At 45.9% G+C, this 18,347-nt stretch overlaps 1 protein-coding gene across 3 annotated transcripts in view; it reads left to right on the plus strand.

The window, feature by feature from the left end:
• The window catches only part of SF3B1 (splicing factor 3b subunit 1), a 315,589-nt gene that overhangs the window by 132,486 nt on the left and 164,756 nt on the right, over nt 1–18,347 (plus strand). For all 3 annotated transcript variants that reach the window (XM_068244953.1, XM_068244952.1, XM_068244954.1), the window contains one exon: nt 16,657–16,869. In XM_068244953.1, coding sequence (XP_068101054.1) covers nt 16,657–16,869 — 213 coding nt within the window. The remainder of the gene's footprint in view (nt 1–16,656; nt 16,870–18,347) is intronic.

The following is an 18,347-nucleotide window of genomic DNA, read 5'->3' on the forward strand; positions in this document are numbered from 1 at the left end:
GGACTACAAGGAAATTGTCTTTAGGACAGAGACTACAATCATCCATATGCAGTTAATTATCCATATATGGGTTATCATGTACAATCAGTTTACAATCATTTTTTAATCAATTTGTGATCAAGTTGATATTGTGCTATTGGTTTTTTATGGTTTTTGTTTGTTTTTATCTTTTTATTGATTGTATTTTGTGTATATTCTTTTGTTTGCAGTTGCTCCTGCTTGTAATTGCTTTTGCCTGAGGAAGCGGGCTTGTGTCCCGTGAAACGCGTTGCAAACTGTTTTGTTATTAGGAGTACTAAATTGATTAAATTTGTTTAACCATACAAAGTGGTCTTTGTTATTTGTAGGGTGGGCAATTCCACCATTGCCACCCACAATTTTATGGTTTTAAAATTGGCACTATTTTTTATCCTATTGGCGCCTCTGTTTTTTCTATAACGTGATTATCCACCTGGTGGATGGGTGTGGACGCCCCTCTTTTTTCTGCACAGAGAGCGACTTCTTAACCTGAGCGGGGACAGGTCTAATCTCCCCGACTGTGATACAAGTGGTTGCCTAATCTCGGCAACCCATACTTGTGAGTATAAACTTTTATTATTTTGCTTACAACTACTTATCTCCAATAATACACTATCGGGGGCTCTCGATTGTTTTTTCATTTTTCTCATTACCATGTCCTCTCTGTCCTCCTTTGTCTCTGGTGTCCTCTGCCTCCCTGTGAACTCCTGTCCCCTGTCTGGTGTCACCAGTGTGCCATCTGCCACCCTGTGCCCTCCTGTCACCCCTCTGTGCCATCTGTCCTCCTGTGTGTGTCCCCTCTGTGCCATCAACCCCCTGAGCCCCCTCTGCCCTGTGTCCCATGTGCCATCTGCCCCCCTCACCTCCTGTGTCCCCAGTGTCCTCCTTTGACTCAGCACCTGCCCCCATGCCCTTCTGGAAATGTTTTATATACTGTACTTGGCACAATAAAGGATGTCCCAGGTGTAGACACCCGGGACCTCCATATAGCCATCCCATCCCCCTCATCACTGCTCAAACTGATCTGGAGTCAGGCCAGACATGCTGGAAGGATAAGGACAGTACTTTTGTCCCCAACACTGCAGCCACACAGCAGCAGAAGACGTACTGCTGCTCACTAAACAGGACATCGGGAACTGGCCTTGGCTCAGCCTCCCCTAGCTCCGTGTTATGTCAGTAGCGGTCAGGTCATTCCACCGCACCACAATCAGGGCCGGGCTTACCACTAGAATCTGGAGAAACTGCAAGATACCGGTTTCTAAGGAGCCTTCAGGTGCCACGCGGCCAATTGGGGGGAGCGCTGTAAGCCAATCACTGATGATGATGTCTCCCGGACCTCTATGCAGCCATCCAGTCCCTGCGCTGCAGCTCCAGCTGATCCTGCCGTATCACAGCCTCCATGCGACCAATCGGGGGAGCGCCGTTTAACGATGTCTTCGGGACCTCCGGGCAGCGCCATCCAGTCCCCCTCACCACGGCTCCAGCTGATACTGCCCTGCCATGTGGCCAATAGGTGGGAAACGCTGCAAGCCAATCACGGGGGAGTCGATGGTCTCGGAGGCGGGACAATGGCTCCGCCAGTGGGCCAATCACTGCACTCGCTGCTACTGAGCAAGTGCAGTGATTGGTCCATGATGGAGCCATTGTCCCGCCTCCGAGACCATCGGCTCCCCCGTGATTGGCTTGCAGCGCTTCCCACCTATTGGCCACATGGCAGGGCAGTATCAGCTGGAGCCGTGGTGAGGGGGACTGGATGGCGCTGCCCGGAGGTCCCGAAGACATCGTTAAACGGCGCTCCCCCGATTGGTCGCATGGAGGCTGTGATACGGAAGGATCAGCTGGAGCTGCAGCGCAGGGACTGGATGGCTGCATAGAGGTCCGGGAGACATCTTTGATGGTACCAGGGATATACCATACCAGAAGGGCACAGGGGGGCCGTGTGGTGAGAAAAAGGAGGAGACTAAGTACACAGGATGGCAGATGGCACGCGGGGACACCAAGGGGAGACTCCGTGACACACGGTTGCAAAGTAGGACAGAGTTGGCATTTATAGTGGGGGTACCTTCGGACTATTAGACGCACTGACTTCCCCCCCCCCCCCCCCACTTTTGGGGGAGAAAAAGTGCGTCTTCTAGTCCGAAAAATACGGTATATCTCAAGATTTTTCCAAAGTATTTTATGAAAATGCTGAGCCTGTTAAATTGCTAACCGTATACACCGGTTTTATTGTTTTAAAAAATAAATAATTGATAAAACATGTATAAGTAGTATAAAAGGGTTGTATATAATGCAGTGCTATATGCTAATTAGCTCCAGCTTGTGTGTTGATTCCAATAATGCAGTCAAATCAATATACAGATTTTAAAGTCTCTTGCTATTGCACTTCCTAAGTAATATGCACTCTTACCACATATACATGGGCTATCTGTCAACCTGCAGGGAAAAAGCAAAAACAGGTTTTTTTAAAAAAACAAAAAAAATGCATATAGGAAAGGTTTATATTGACTGATTTCGCCAAGCATGACTGGGTTGTGCCCGGAATTGGGCTTGGCATACAGGGCTGAAAAACCACAACACCCAATATAAATGTAATACAAAACACAATACAGTACAAATACAATTCCAAACACAATTATGCCACTGCAATACGTTTTAACCCTACTCTGCAATAGATCATCATTCTCATCATGAATGATTTCTCAGTATTAACCCCAGTTTTTCTACAGATTGTGTAAGGTGCATCAATACAATCAGGTTCTGTGAAAACTGAGAGGGAAGACTATCAACGGGTGTAGGGAGTGTGTGAAGAGAGTTCAGAGAGTTGACAGCAGAGGGGAAGAAGCTGTTCCTGTGCCTTGAGGTCCTGGTGGCAATGGACCTAAACCTCCGACCTGAACGGAGTCGACTGAAAAAGCAGTATCCTGGATGAGAGGGATCGTTGGTGATCCTCAATGCTCTGGACCACCTCTACAATTCCAGACTGCGTTCCAGAGGGGGAGTGGTTTCCCCGATTATCCTCTCCGCTGATCTTCTAACCCTCTGTAGTTTGTGCCTGTCGCTGGCGGCAGAACCAGTGTACCAGACCAGGATGGAGGAGCATAGTACGGATTCGATTGTGGCGGAATAGGAACTCGTCAGGAGTTTCTGGGACGTACCAAACTACTTCAGTTGGCTGAGGAAAAAAAGCCTCTGCTGGGCCTTTCTCTGTGTGGATATGGTGTTGGATTTCCAGATCAAGATGGTTGGAGATGGTTGTGCCCAAGAGACGTGCCCAGGGGACCATTTCATCTTCCGAGCCATTGATGCGGGGGGGGGGGGGGGGGCGCATTCTCCCTGCCCCAGTGGCAGATTCTCTCAACCTGGTGGCGGTACTCCTGCTCTTCATTTTTTAATTGATGAGGCCCACTATGGTGGTGTCGTCAGTGAACTTGATCACTTTGACAGTCTGATGTTGATCTGCAGTTGTTCGTATACAGGGAGAATAAAAATGGCGACAGTACACATCCTTGAGGGGCCCCTGTGTTGGTGAGAAGTACAAAAAAGGATCCGCAAGCCAGAACAGGATGAGGTAAAAAAAAGGGCTGAAATGTTTATTAGAAAAATCCACAGACAAGGCAATAAAATCACAGGATCAACTAACGCGTATCGGGCCTACCATCTGCCCTTAGTCGTAGTTTGTTGGTGAGCCTTGGTTTTGAGAGGATAGCGCCTAATTTAATGGCCTGGGATCTGTTACTGAAGAAGTCCAAGATCCACAAGCGCAGGGTAGGATGGACCTCGAGCTTGACAAGATTCTTCTGAAGTATTTGGGAACTGATGGTGTTGAACGCAGAACTAAGGTCAAGTAGGAGGATCCTGGCGTATGAGTCCGGTTTGTCTAAGTGGTCATTGACAAGCTCCAGGCAGATGTTTATGGCGTCGTCCGTGGACCTGTTTGCTCTGTAAGCAAACTGGAACGGGTCCATCAGTGATTCCGTAGAAGATTTTAGGAGGGGAAAAACGCTATTTCAAAGGTTTTCTGGACAGAAGTGAGAGCCACGGGCCTGAAATTGAGATCAGAGACAGGGGACAGGGATGATGGCTAACCTCTTGAAACACACTGGAACTTTGCCTACCTGGAGCGATTTGGTGAAGATGGAGGAAAGAACATGAGCAAGCTGCTGTGCACACTATTTCAGGCGGGATGGCGACACTCCGTCTGGGCCTGGGGATCTGGGCTCTCAGCAAGCTCGGTGCTGGGAGTTGCGTGCTGAGGGGGGGGGGTGGTGGTGGCTTGTAGTCAGTGGCAGCCTTAAGCCCCTTCCAAACAGCTCGAGAGTCGTTCGAGAGGTTCTTCTCCAGTTTTTCTGCATAGCTCCTTTTGGCCACACTGTTCCCTGTTCAGGATGTTTTTTGCTATCCTATATTTCATCTGGTTGCCGGACTTGTGCTCCTTTTTCTCCTTGCTCCTTCACAGTTGTCGTAGTTGAACCAAGGTTTGTCGTTCGGGTACAGTCTGAGGGTTTTCGTTGGTATACATTGATCCTTGCAGAAACTGATGTACGAGGACACATTGTCCGCCCACTCGTCTAGGTTCGGCAATTTCAAGGCCTTCCAGTCTGTACAATTGAAGCAGGCCTGAAGTTGTAGTTTAGCATCCTCTGACCTTACCTTGGTGGACTTCAGGACCGGTTTTGCAGTTTCCAGGCGTTTTGCAGTCTCCAGGCGTCTCTCGTACGTGGGTATCAAGTGGATGAGGCAGTGGTCAGATGAGCCTAGTGCTGCCCATGGGGTCGTCTTGTATGCATCTTTCAGAACTGTATAGCAAAGGTCTAGTGTGTTAGTGTTCCTGGTAGGGCAGGTGACATGCTGAAGGAAGTGTGGCATCTCCTGGCGGAGGTTGGCCTTGTTTAAGTCCCCCGTGATAATGAACAGCGAGTCTGGGAGAGCTGTCTCCTACTGCGTGATTGTGTTGCTAAGCTCACGTATGGCAGTCTTGGCCTCGGTATCTGGTGGAATATACACGCCAACTTGGACGTAGGAGGAGAACTCCTTGGGTGAATAAATTGGCCTGCAGTTTACAAGGATGATTTCGAGATCCGGGGAACATTTCTTAGCAAGTATAGAGGTATTAGGCACCAAGCAGAGCTGATATAGAAACAGATGCCACCTCCTTTCCTTTTCTCAGAGAAGGCGATATCACGGTCTGCCCAAATGAGGCTGTAACCTGGGAGATGTAAAGATGCAAGATGTCAGGGATGTCGTCGTGGAGCCATGTTTCTGTGAAGCAGAAAATTGGATTGGAGCGTTGCTGCCAAGTTCCCTCTTGTTGCTGAGGAGCCGCAATTCATCCAACTTGTTGGGGAGGGAGCAAACGTTTGCTAGCAGGACCGTGGGGATAGCTGACCGCAAGCCCTTCCTCCTTCGCCTCACTTTGACACCCGCTCGACAGCCTCTTTTCCTCGGGTCATTACGTGGCACAGGCACTGGGGTAATGAGTTCCTGGATGTGGCTCCAGACAGTCTCAGATTGTCTGCCCTTGGGGGGCCGGGCTGTGCTACGTTCCCATTTGAGGAGCTGTGCCCTGGAAAAAGTGGTGCGTGGGGGGAGGGTTGGCAAGGAAGGCATAGTTGTGTGAGGAAAAAGTTCACGCACATGGCGCATAAAAAGGTTCATGCCTCTGCATACTGTACATGCGTTGGAGTTTCCACCAGTTCCCCAGCCAGGAGTGCAGTGCAAATATCAGATCGCCCCCACAGTCCATCAAGCAATGCAACATCAGATCACCCCCGCAGCTCATCAAGCAGTGCAATATCAGATCGCCCCACAGTCCATCAGGCAGAGCAAATATCAGATCGCCCCTACAGTTCATCAAGCAGTGCAAATATCAGAAAGATTTTCACCGTGATGTTGCGCTCAGTCCCCACTTTCTTGTTTGGGCTGCTGACCATACACAGAGACAAGTCCCAGTCACGTATATAATGCACACAAATGGCCGCGCCAGAAATCCGTAACAGCTCTTGCCGTCCAAGATCCTTAAAAAATGAACACCACAAACCAGAACTTCTCATAGTGAGTATTGCCTCATCAGTGACACCCTTGTGCATAAACACACACTGCGTGAGGGAAAATAGGTAGCTGTCACCAGGGTTACTGGGGGATCACACACCCCCCTTGCTTTCCCTGCTCACCAGAAAGTTTCCTGATAGTGTTGCATATCATGAGATATCAGAAGTATCCGACCTGCGGAGCCTTTAAAAACATCAAAAGAACTTTCATAGCGTAAAAAAGTTTTAATAAAAACCCAAAGGCCCCCACGTAAAAAACTGCGTACATAAAATAGACTTGCGTAATAGCATATCACATAACACAATACCACATCGCCGCCAGCTCCGGTCACCTCTCACATGCCCAGGCCGCGTCTCCTATGATGAATGGTATTACAGCGTGCATCCTGCAAGCTCCGCCCTACGCGTTTCGTCACGTTATGGGTTGTGACTCATCAGGGGCCTTTGGGCTTTTATTAAAACTTTTTTACGCTATGAAAGTTCTTTTGATGTTTTTAAAGGCACTGCAGGTCGGATACTTCTGATATCTCATGATATGCAACACTATCAGGAAACTTTCTGGTGAGCAGGGAAAGCAAGGGGGGGGTGTGATCCCCCAGTAACCCTGGTGACAGCTACCTATTTCCCTCACGCAGTGTGTGTTTATGCACAAGGGTGTCACTGATGGAGGCAATACTCACTATGAGAAGTTCTGGTTTGTTGTGTTCATTTTTTTTAAGGATCTTGGACGGCAAGAGCTGTTACGGATTTCTGGCGCGGCCATTTGAGTGCAAATATCAGATCACCCCAACACAGTCCATCTAGCAGTACAATATCAGATCATCCGCACAGACCATCAATCAGTGCAAGTATCAGATCGCCTCTGCAGACGAGCAAGCAGTGCAGATATCAGATTGCCCTCTCCCAATATATCAGATCGCTTTCGCAGTTCGTCAAGCAGGGTGTGCAGCATTGAAAGTACTGCATCCGCAGTACAGCAGATAGATATTCCCCCACCCCCTGTCCAACAAGTTAGGAGTGCAGCATTAAGAACAGCAGAACAGCACAACATCAGATAGCCCCCATAGTTCAGAGGGCAGGAAGTCCCTAGCATAAAAAAAAAGTTCAAGCATTTATCCAATATAATGGTTTCAAATCTTCACGTTTCCCTATTTCGAGAGGCACTCGTCAGGGTTGCCCGTTGTCTCCACTGCTGTTTGCTCTGGCCATTGAGCCCCTGGCGGCCATGATTAGAAATCAACCTGACATAACAGGAATAAACATCAATGGGACACAGCATAAAATCAATCTATATGCTGATGACGTGATTCTCTCTTTATCTAATCCATTAATTTCTCTCCCAAACCTATCAATATTACTAATGCAATTTGAAGACTTTTCAGGCCTCAGTATAAATGGCAAAAAGTCAAAAGCTTTAAATATCACATTAGACGATACCCTGGTCAAAAGACTACAGACAAGCTTTGAGTTCCAATGGGAACCCTTTAAACTCCCATATCTCGGTATTTCACTGACGCCATGTTATGCTGACACATTTAAGGCCAATTACCCCCCCCCCCCCTCTTGCATAAACTAAAACTTCTTTTGGAGAGTTGGAAAAAGTACTCCATATCCTGGACAGGCAGGATTGCAGCTGTGAAGATGGTGATCCTCCCCAAGCTCCTGTATTATTTTAGAGTTCTTCCGGCTCACGTACCCCAGAATACGTTGGCTCAACTACAAGTAACAATTAACTCTTTTATCTGGGGCAATATCAAACCCAGAATAGCTAGGCAAACCTTGTACAGATTAAAATTAGAAGGGGGGTTGGGGATCCCTAACGTTAATAAATACTACCAAGCTGCGCAAATTGCCCAGGCTGCCCTATGGCACGCATCCCATAACCCGCCAAAATGGGTACTTATGGAACGGGAAAGTTGCCATCCAATTCTACTTTCTAATCTGTTATGGGTAGACTCTAAATCTCGAGGGAAAATAAACAACCCAATCATTAGGCATACACTTAAAATCTGGGACAGCGTGAGAAAAAGAAGTCACCTAATGTCCCCTCACCGGCCCTTAACGTCAATCATGGGACACCCTTTATTCCTTCCAGGCATCAATGACACAAAGGCCTTTTCTAACTGGAAAGAAGCAAATCTCACCCTGCTATACGACCTAGTCACAGATGTAGACGTTAAATCATTCCAAACATTGGTTGAGAATAGGAAGTTGCCGGGATCCGAGATCTTCAGGTATCTGCAAATAAAACATTTTGTTCAAACTATAGTCAAAGGGGTAGACTCCCTGCTAACTCGCACCCCATTCGAGCATAGATGTTATAGAGACCCTGCTGCTCCAGGTATGATCTCGTCTATTTATGCTGACTTAGTTGCCCCTCCTGGGAACAGCAAGCCATCTTATATACAAAAATGGGAACAAGACATGAATCTTAACCTTGAACAGGAGGACTTGAATGTAATTTGGTGTAATGTGCACAAATCCTCTATCTGCTCAAATGTGGTTGAAACCAATATAAAGGTGTTGTTCCGATGGTATCTCACACCAAACAGACTAGCTAAGTTTAACAATAAAAACACGGCGCGATGCTTTCGTGGCTGTTCTCAGGAGGGTTCATACTTGCATATATGGTGGAAATGCCTTAAAGTAAGGAGACTTTGGCACAGAGTGTACCAGCTAATTTTTTCAATTGTTGGTGGCCCTTTCCCAAAGACACCTGAAACAGCTTTACTGGGGTTCACGCCGAAGGGATTTCCCTCGAAACAACTTAAATTAATAACACATATCCTATCTGCAACTAAGCAGGTCATAGCTGCAGCTTGGAGGACTCCCACCCTCTCATATCAATCGGTACTACAACGCTTGGGCCAGGCTATGTTTTTTGGTAAAATGTTGGCTATCCACACAGACACAGTAGCCAGTTTTGAAAAAGTTTGGGAGCCCTTGTACTCGCAATACTTTCACGTACTGCCACCACCCACACTTGGAACTCTGTGAAGCTTTGTATAAACCCTGAGTAATCTGTTTTATTGGGCTCCAGTCCCTGGCGGACCTCTTCCCCTTGCCCCTTTTCTTTCTTTTCTCTTTCTTCCTTATTCCTCTTCTTCTTCTGGCCTATCTCGGCCTCTCTTTGCCGAATCTTCCTTCTGGCTAGTACAACCGTCTGGTACCTTTACTTAGCGCTGCACCAAGGTCGCCTCAACGAAGGTAGGCCCTGGTAATAGTTATCATAAATAATATATGGTTAGAATTAAAAGCGCCCCATGTCTGGGGTCATAGACCCCAGGTAGGGACGTGCCAGTTATAAGTAATAAGACACTGTTTGCTGCTTCTGGCAGCCCAGAATTTGCTTGATAAGGTGAACCTTATAATCCAAAGTGGTTGTTTGCTGAAGTTTACGTACAATTACTATATCGAAATATATCAATGTTGTATACGCTTGAACTCAAACTAATTGTGATTTATGTAGCACAAACTTAAAATTGCATTAATGGACCAGACGGATTATTGTACCTGTTATGTTCCTTATTACTGGTTACTTAATAAAAAATTATTGAAACAAAAAAAAAAGTTCAAGCACAGGAGGTAAAAATCAGGTCAGATTCTCCAGTACAGCAGATACCCGCAAGCATGGCTGGCAAGAACGAAGTTTTGATTACCTGTGTCTGAGTAGAGCCCATCTCCTTGGGCCCGTGGTTCTGTGTGTGAAGGGGTGGTGGTATCGCTCGAACCAGAGACCACGTGCTGAAGCGATGGCGAGGGACAGGAACACGTGTGCGGGCCCGGAGACCTGTGGCTGATGGTAGGGGGATTCACCGGTGCCACGCGGGAAGCCAACTGCCTGACACAGCTGATTACAGTGCCCTGTTGCAGTGGATAGCGGCAGCAGCTGGCACAATCAGATGGATGAGGGCCGCAGCAGAGGACGGAGCCACTTGGGTGGGCTGACTGTGGTTGGCGGCTGGAGGTCAGAGCAGTCCGGTGGTGGAGGACCTCTCAGGTACCGTGGCGGAGGACGGCGACCCTTGGGATGGGTGGAGCTCGGCGGCAGTTGTGGCTGGTGGTTGGCCAGGAAAGGATGTCCACGATAGCGGCAAGGGCTCACCTGCCTCTACTAAAGGGAGCTCTGGGAGACCAGCGTCAGTGGTGGTGTGGTGCAGCGGGAGCCCAATTTGCTATCAGCAGTGCCACAGGAACTCGGAGCGGTACCGAGGAGGAGCCAGGAGAAGGTTTGTTGAGTGGTTCTGCTGACTGTCGGGACTCTGGACACATCCATGTTCAGCTGCACCACATTCCTCTCCAAAAATTTCTATGTACAGCCTCAAATTTATAAAAACAAAATGTACTGTGCAGCCTACGTTGAGCACACAGAGTAGTAAAGTAAGAGGTTAGGTTAAAAAATGTAAAGTAGAAAAGTTTCAAAATAAAAATGGTTTTCCACAAAAAAAAGTAGAAAAGTTTCAGCAGCCCTGTTTGCAGAGGCAGCCTCTCGTTAATAAAGTGGTCATTATTTCTTTCAGTTCCCTCTTAAGGCTCATACACACATCGGACCATAGTCTTTTGAAAATGAAAGATCACAGACCAATGGAAGGGGGTAAAATTGGTCTGTGATCTTTCATTTACAAAAGACTATGGTCTGTGTGTATGTGGCCTTAGTCCTGCCTATGTACTTTTTCTGGCAAGGACATACGATGCAGTAGTTCACTTCATTGGTACTTCTTTGGGAACTATAAAAAGTATCTGTGATCACGCATTAGCCTTTGTTATATAAAAGAAAGCACAGAGTTAATCGTCACTCCGTAGTTGCCCCTCCCCCGAATAATTAGGCCGAAAAAAAGCCAGCCCATGTTTTGCTCTCCTTGAAAAGCGCTTATGTGGAGCAGCCAGTTGCTGCCTGACATAGCGGTTTGTTTCCTCCACTATTTTTCCAATGACTGCATCCATTGAAATAGGGCTGCAAGTAGGCCAGGTAGTTGTGCTCACAGTCTACCTTCAGGCCAGGCTCCCCAGTAAATAGTAAACGTAAGGGCACTGGCGGAGCCTGACTAGTGTCAAATGTGCACACCACTAGCCTCTGTAATGGTCACTGTCACCCTCGTGATGACAGATCTCCAGGTGCATCGCTTTCACTCAAGTCCACCAGTGATTGCAGATCAGGATCGCTGTCCTCAAACTCCATCAGAGCTTGCAGTGAGAGACGCCTTCTAGAGGCTGAGGCCATAGTAGATGGCAGGCAGAAGTTGGGGCAGGCGGAGAGCAGTCAAAATGCAGGCAAAAATCGGCAACAGTAAGGCAGAGTATAAGGCAGATCAGCAGAAGCACTTAGCTTAGAAGCAGTTGGAAACCAAATGGATACATTGTATTGGATACAATTGCATTTATCCACTTGCAACACTTGTATCCAATACAATGCATAATTGGGCCAATCACCTTTAACATTTTTACATTTCCTGCACCGCCCCTGATGATCACTACATTGACCCATCGCGCTGCACCGCTAATCGGTTTGGCTGCTGGGATCCTGGAAAAAGAACGGAGGAGATGGGGATTCTGGTGGCCAGCAAGGGAGGCCTGGAGTCCCACTGAGCAGTGCCGATCGCGGGACCCAGGTTAGCTGCAGGCGCCTGTTATTTAGCTACCCCGAACGTAGCTCCAGTTACTGCTTCTGTCATCTTTTCCTTACCCCAAGCTACGCTCGGGGTTACGGCTGGCAAAGTTAAGGACACCTGAAGTGAGGATATGGAGGCTGACCTAGTTATTCCCTTTTAAACACCACCAGTTGCCTGACTGTCCTGCTGATCCATTGTTTCTAATACCTCTAGCCATAGACCCTGAACAAGAAGGCCAAACAAGTATTTTTCAAGCATTTTTCTGACAAAATGTGAAGATTATCTGCATGCTCGTTTCAGGTGTGTGATTCAGACACTACAGATGCTGAATGATTTGCAGGACTGCCTGGCAATTTGCCTTTGTTTAAAAGGAAATTAATATGGCAGCCTCCATATACCTGTCACTTCAGCTTCTCTTTGCCAACCCTGCAAGGCACTGCAGACCTAATTTTACAGAGGGTCATTTGAAAAGAAAGAAAGTAAGGGACAGGCACCCCTTTCAATTATCTTTTTATTTTTGAAATAAGAAAAATGTTGCACATAAAACATCAGATGTACAATAGTAACAGTCATGCTTGAAAATCATTAGTAAGAGAAACAGCATTGATGTGAAATGCAGTATACAAACCGTTATCTAAATGCAAACAGGTCAAGTAGGGAATGTGCATTAACAAGAGATGTTTGAGGCTGCCCATGTGGACCAAGGATCCCAAACCATATCGAACTGAGAAGTAGTCTCCCGTATTGAGGTGATTTTTCTCTAACACATAAGTGAATTATTCTATTTATCAGTTCACTCCTAGAGGGTGGGGAGGATTTCCAGGTTTTAGCTAGTAGAGATTTTGCAGCGTTGCACATGTGACCCAGGAGTTTGTTCTGATGTTTGGAGAGTCGAGGGAGAGGCCTATGGAACAGTGCAGACCCCGGGTCCGGGTAACCTTGTCTATCTAACACTTCAGATGCCAGCGAGTAACACGCATTCCAAAAGTCAGCTATCAGAGGGCACAACCACCAACAGTGAGCTTGATCAGCAGTGGATGCACATCAACAAAAACTTCAGAGATGTCAAAGTCAGATGGGAGCAATCACCATTTAAACAATTGGGCAGGTGTACTGTACCAGTCAAATAAGATCTTATAATTATGTTACTTAGTTAAAGGGGAACTTCAGCCTAAACAAACATACTGTCATTAAGTTACATTAGTTATGTTAATTAGAATAGATTGGTAATATCTTACTTGCCCTGTTTTAAAAGAACAGGCAAATGTTTGTGATTCATGGGGGCTGCCATCTTTGTCATGGGGGCAGCCATCTTTTTGGTTGAAAGGAGGTGACACGGAGCAGGAGACACAGTTCCAACTGTCCTGTGTCCTGTGTCCTGATCACCCCTCCCAGCTGCACATGCTAGGCTTCAAATGTCAAATTCAAAATGTAAAAAAAAAAAATTGCACCAAAACAGCAGAACGAGAGAAACAACATCAGAAATTCCATCATGCTTTGCACAGCATCAGGGGGAAAATGCCCGGGCAGTTTTCTTCTGTGCATCTAAAAATGAGGCTTGTATAAGATAAACAAAGTCCTGATGCTGTGAAACTGTTAAAGAAACACCCGGCCTTTTCAGTGCTGCTGAGTCGATTTTTAGTCTGGAGGTTCACGTTAATGTATTTCTTGACGATGTGGCCATACCCAGAAAGATAGCCCCCCATTGCCCTGCGTCCCCAAGAATCGTTCAGTCTATCTTGCCATTTCAACATGGCTTTGGAGAATGCATTGTGTTTGGAGTACCAGAGTTCGTGATATAGAGAGGAAATAAGCCCATCAGGGAATGGGTGAGACAAAGCCATCTTTTCTAGGCCAGAACCAACTGGATACGAACCGCGTGAACACAGAGATTGCAAAAAGTGTTCTGTTTAGGTACCTGAAAGCTTCTGAATCTGGTAAATTTAAATTTCTCTTGCAGTTGCCACCAAGACAAGTGGAGGCTATCCCTCATTAGGTCTCCTATAGAATTTATGCCTCTAGATTTTCAAATGCCCCAGGCTAAGCCACAAATTCCCAGAGGGAAGTCTGCGTTGTAAAACAATGATTCTAAACTAGAAAAAAAAGCCTAGCTGATCCAGCATTTTAACAAGAGATCTTTTAGTCATGATGGACTCATGTAAAGGAATCGGGAGAGCATAAATATCTAAACAGGGCCTAGAAGTCCACAGAAGACATCTAATTGGGAAAGGGGGAATAATTTCTTGTTCTAAATCTACCCACCTAACTGTACCTCTGGGAGACGACCACAGCATTAATTGTGCTAACCTAGCTGCTGCGTTGTGGATAATACTTGGGACACCTAATCCTCCCCCCCCCCCCGAAGTGTATGGCATGCTAAGTGAAGATAATTGATTCTGGGCCTCCTACCCTTCCAAATAAAGTTAGTAATTTTAGACTGCAAAACCTCCACGTCTTTTCTAGCAATTCTAATAGGTAAAGCTCTAAACAAATACAAAATCTTAGGTAATAGGGTCATTTTCACTGAGTATATACGCCCTAGCAGCAGTGTTGCCAACCTCGGAAATACATTTTTACTGACAAAGCACAAAAAATTTACTGACAGAACACTTTTTTTACTGACATCCAATATTATTGAAATTAAATGAAAGATATCACACATGCACCCTACGTGCAATACACCGGCAACCACGTGGGGCTCGAATGAGGAAGAAGAGTGCCGTGGCGGACACCGGACAGGTGAAGTATTAATGCACGGCATCTGGAGGGGGTACTTTGATACATTTACATTGGGGGATGTAACTGGGGATTTCCGTCACATTTTTTCTCGACTATCACAGCCCTTACCACTGCACGCCTGATCGAGCATGCCAACCTAGATTTTCCAGCATGTGCGATCAAGAAAATTGTCTTATCTGATGGTTGATCTGCCGCCAAGTCTACAGATGTATGGCCACCTTTAGATAGAGCAGGGTACAGGCTCATACACACGGTGGATTTTTCCAAACGACCCGTGGCGGATCTGTCAAAACCAGTGTTATCTACTGAACGACCGACTGTACACACGCCCGATTTGACGTCCAAACGACCTGTCATTTGGAAAAATCTGCCATGTGAATGTACCTTACATTCCAGAGTGATACCTGAACTGATAAGCAGTAAGTGCTGTGATCTTGTGGAAAAGAGAGTGTTTTTTTACTGACACCACTAATTTTTTCATGGACTTTACTGACAGCCCAGATTTGTTGACTTATTTACTGACGGTTGGCAACACTGCCTAGCAGAGAAATGCGGTAGGGTTAGGCTGTTCCTTCCTTTCTATCGTAAGGGAGTGGCATTCACTCAGTGTGAGGACCTTGTCCTGTAACATTCTCATTGCTGGAAGTTTGGTGTGGATTGAAAGACTATTTTCTCAGTATCACTTAATTCTGGACTTATTTAAACTAAGCTCTACTACTATGCAAATTTTTAGTTGTTATTGGTTAGTCATTGCAGTGCAGCAAACTGTTACAATATGGCAGTTATGCCTCACCACAACATACTTCTGTGAATTTAGCCTTAGAAGGGATCTCCAATCTTGTGGTTTATTGGGTGGGTGGTGTGGGCAGGAGGGTAGGCAGTCATTTCTAATATGATTGGACCTTTTCTCAGTACGACACTTGTAGTTACATTCCTTTTGCAGGGACTGTCTCATGTAGTACTATGTAACATTGAATAAATAGTAAACTAAGCCCGAAAGTAATAACCTAATGCTGTTACTGTCGGGATTCCCTGTCCTGTGCTCCCCCAACATACAGAGTAATATGCAGGAAAGCAGCAGCACTTATCACCTGCTGTGGGTGCCTCCACGCAATTAGCGACGTCTTCTGTTCCTCAAGGCTTCCCCATTACCTGTCGTGTGTAATCACTCGATCAGGGGAAGCTGTGAGAGCGAAGACATTTCTCATTGCATGGAGGTGCCGGAGCAGGTGAAACACTGGCTGCTGCTTCACTGCGCATTATACTCTGCATGGGGCTGGTGAAGCACAGGAGGGGAGGGGGGCACAATGGAGGGTGACCCTCCATTGTGTCCCCCTCCTCTTCCTTGCTCCCTCAGTCCCATACAGGGCCTCTCGTGTCCCCTTGTACTTTTTGTGTTAAAAGGTACAATGGTAGCACAAGGAGGACACAGTTAAAATGCCTCTGAAATCTGATACAAATCCCCCCCCTGTGATACCTCACTTCACATGCAGATTATTCAGGTGGGACCCCTGCTTTAACCATTAAATAATTATGTAAAATCAGTTCTTTTTATACCCAGTCTCTTACACTGTATAGCACAAATGTGTTGTAAGATCTCACATACGTAGAACTATGTTACATCACCTCTGGGCTGTGTAAAGCTTGCTTCTATAATACCAAAACAGCAAAAAGAGATAATGCTGTGGGTACTTATCCTTTTCCCCACAAAATATGATTGTAGGAGTGTCACCAAAAAATGTTTGAGTCTGAAGCAGGCGGATTTGTGGACAGAAAACTGTCATATTTTATTAATCTTTACTTTGTAACAGAGGGAAAAAAGTAAACCTTCAAACCAGACTATATAATATAGTAAGCTCCTCCCGCTAATGTACATAACACATTCAGACAGTTACATTGGAGCATAAAGTCCTGTGTAGTAACATGCTTTACTTTTTAATTCTAATTCTTTCAATTTCATACGATATGTAGCTCCAAATGCAAAGTCCGACAACTCATCGGTTGTACTCTGCACTTGAAGCTACAAGTTGTATAAAAAACGAAACAAATTTGTGAATAAATTTGTGATGTATTTGACAAAACTGGACCTTTTGCTCCATGTAAACCCCTATTCAAATTGTTTGAATGTGGAACACTTGCTACAGTAAATTTGAGGCTGTTGCTATTCAGAATGTTCAGTATATATAATATAAAGGATTAACTGGAATAACTCCTAACAAATTGCAATTTTCTTATAATTCCAGACACTCCTGGTCATGGAAGTGGATGGGCTGAAACTCCTCGTACAGATCGTGGTGGTGAATCAGTTGGTGAAACGCCAACACCTGGAGCAAGCAAAAGAAAGTCACGTTGGGATGAAACTCCAGCCAGTCAGATGGGTGGTAGTACTCCTGTGTTGACCCCTGGTAAAACGCCTGTTGGTACACCTGCCATGAATATGGCAACGCCAACGCCAGGTAAGGAAGTTTGGTTTATTAGTATATACTGTATACACAAGGCTCCCCACTTTCCTCTAGGTAATGTAAAAAAAAATACTGGGTTTAGGCACACAGACCTTTATTACCTAAATTATGCTTTTGATAATTTTTCTGCTATATTGAGACATACCACCACAAGTGAAATTGCAACATCATTAAGAAATGTTTGTAGCTGTATGCAAATCACAGTGCCAGTAGAGAAGTCTTGTGCAAATGATTAAGTTTATGTACGTTTGATCATGTGGCACCCAGTTTCTGGCGTTACATAGTTTGGTTGAAAAAAGACATACGTATGCCCATCGGGTGCAACCAGAAAGTATATAGTACAATACTAGCCGGGAACCCTCAAAAATCTCTGTTCCTCCAGAGGGAGGAGAAAAACCCTTACAAGCCTTGGACCAATTAGCCCTAAAAGAGAAAAAACTCCTTGGGCCATATGCAATTCACCTTTTCACCTGAGTTTTCTCCTACGTGATATTTTTGCACCTTGTCATAAAATGCCTTTTAAACCATCAGCAAACAAGAAAATACTCAAAATAACTTTAATAGTACTTTTTCACCTATTTTTAGGTACCTTTTGCATTGTAAACTGCTTGAAAACTATTTTAAAGAGGATATGAAAATTATCTCCTAGGAGATAACTCAGGTGAAAAAGTTAATTGCATATGGGCCCTTGACTCCACATGGCATTAAGAAAAAAAATCCCTGGATCAACACTCCTCTATCTGCAATAGCGCTCAATAGAAAATTCTCACCCGCACTTTGAGCTGGTTTTTCAAAAATTAAATTAAATTAGACCGACATTATATTTTGGAATATACCGTATATACTCGCATATAAGCCGACCCGCATATAAGCCGAAGTACCCACTTTCCCCCCAAAAAGCAGGAAAAAGTGATTGACTCGCATATAAGCCCCCCCCACCACCACCACCATCGCCCCCTCCCCGGTATAGCTCCCTCCATAGTATAAGTAGCTAGACGTGCCTTTAGTATCGGGCATCCCCCTTACTTAGTATAAGCCAGATTTGCGCCCTGTATTAGACAGTTCCCCATCACCAGATGTGATCCCTGTATAAAGAATCCCTCCCATAGCCAGCTGTGCCATCTGTGCTAGACATCCCCAGCTGTGCCTTCCTTGTATCAAGCATTTCCCCTCCTTAGCTAGATGTGCCCCAAATGTGCCCAGGAGATTACCTGAAACTGCTGTTCCCTGCATGAAGGTGTTGGTCTTCCCGCCAGATGATCTGTGCCTGCAGAAATGTCTTTGGCTACTCCTTAGCCAGATGCGCCCCAGCATGTGCCCAGGAGATCAAGTACTGTGGCCTGCGTGAAGGTGGCCATCTCCTCACCATGCCAGCTACTTGTGGAGGATGGCTCCGATCCGTACAGTGACATCAGTGCCGGGGTTCCCTCATTAAGCTGTCCATCTCCCCTCCATGCCTGCAGAAATGTCGC

The sequence above is a fragment of the Hyperolius riggenbachi genome, chromosome 7 (genome assembly GCF_040937935.1).
Source record: "Hyperolius riggenbachi isolate aHypRig1 chromosome 7, aHypRig1.pri, whole genome shotgun sequence".
In the NCBI taxonomy this organism is placed as follows: Eukaryota; Metazoa; Chordata; class Amphibia; order Anura; family Hyperoliidae; genus Hyperolius; species Hyperolius riggenbachi.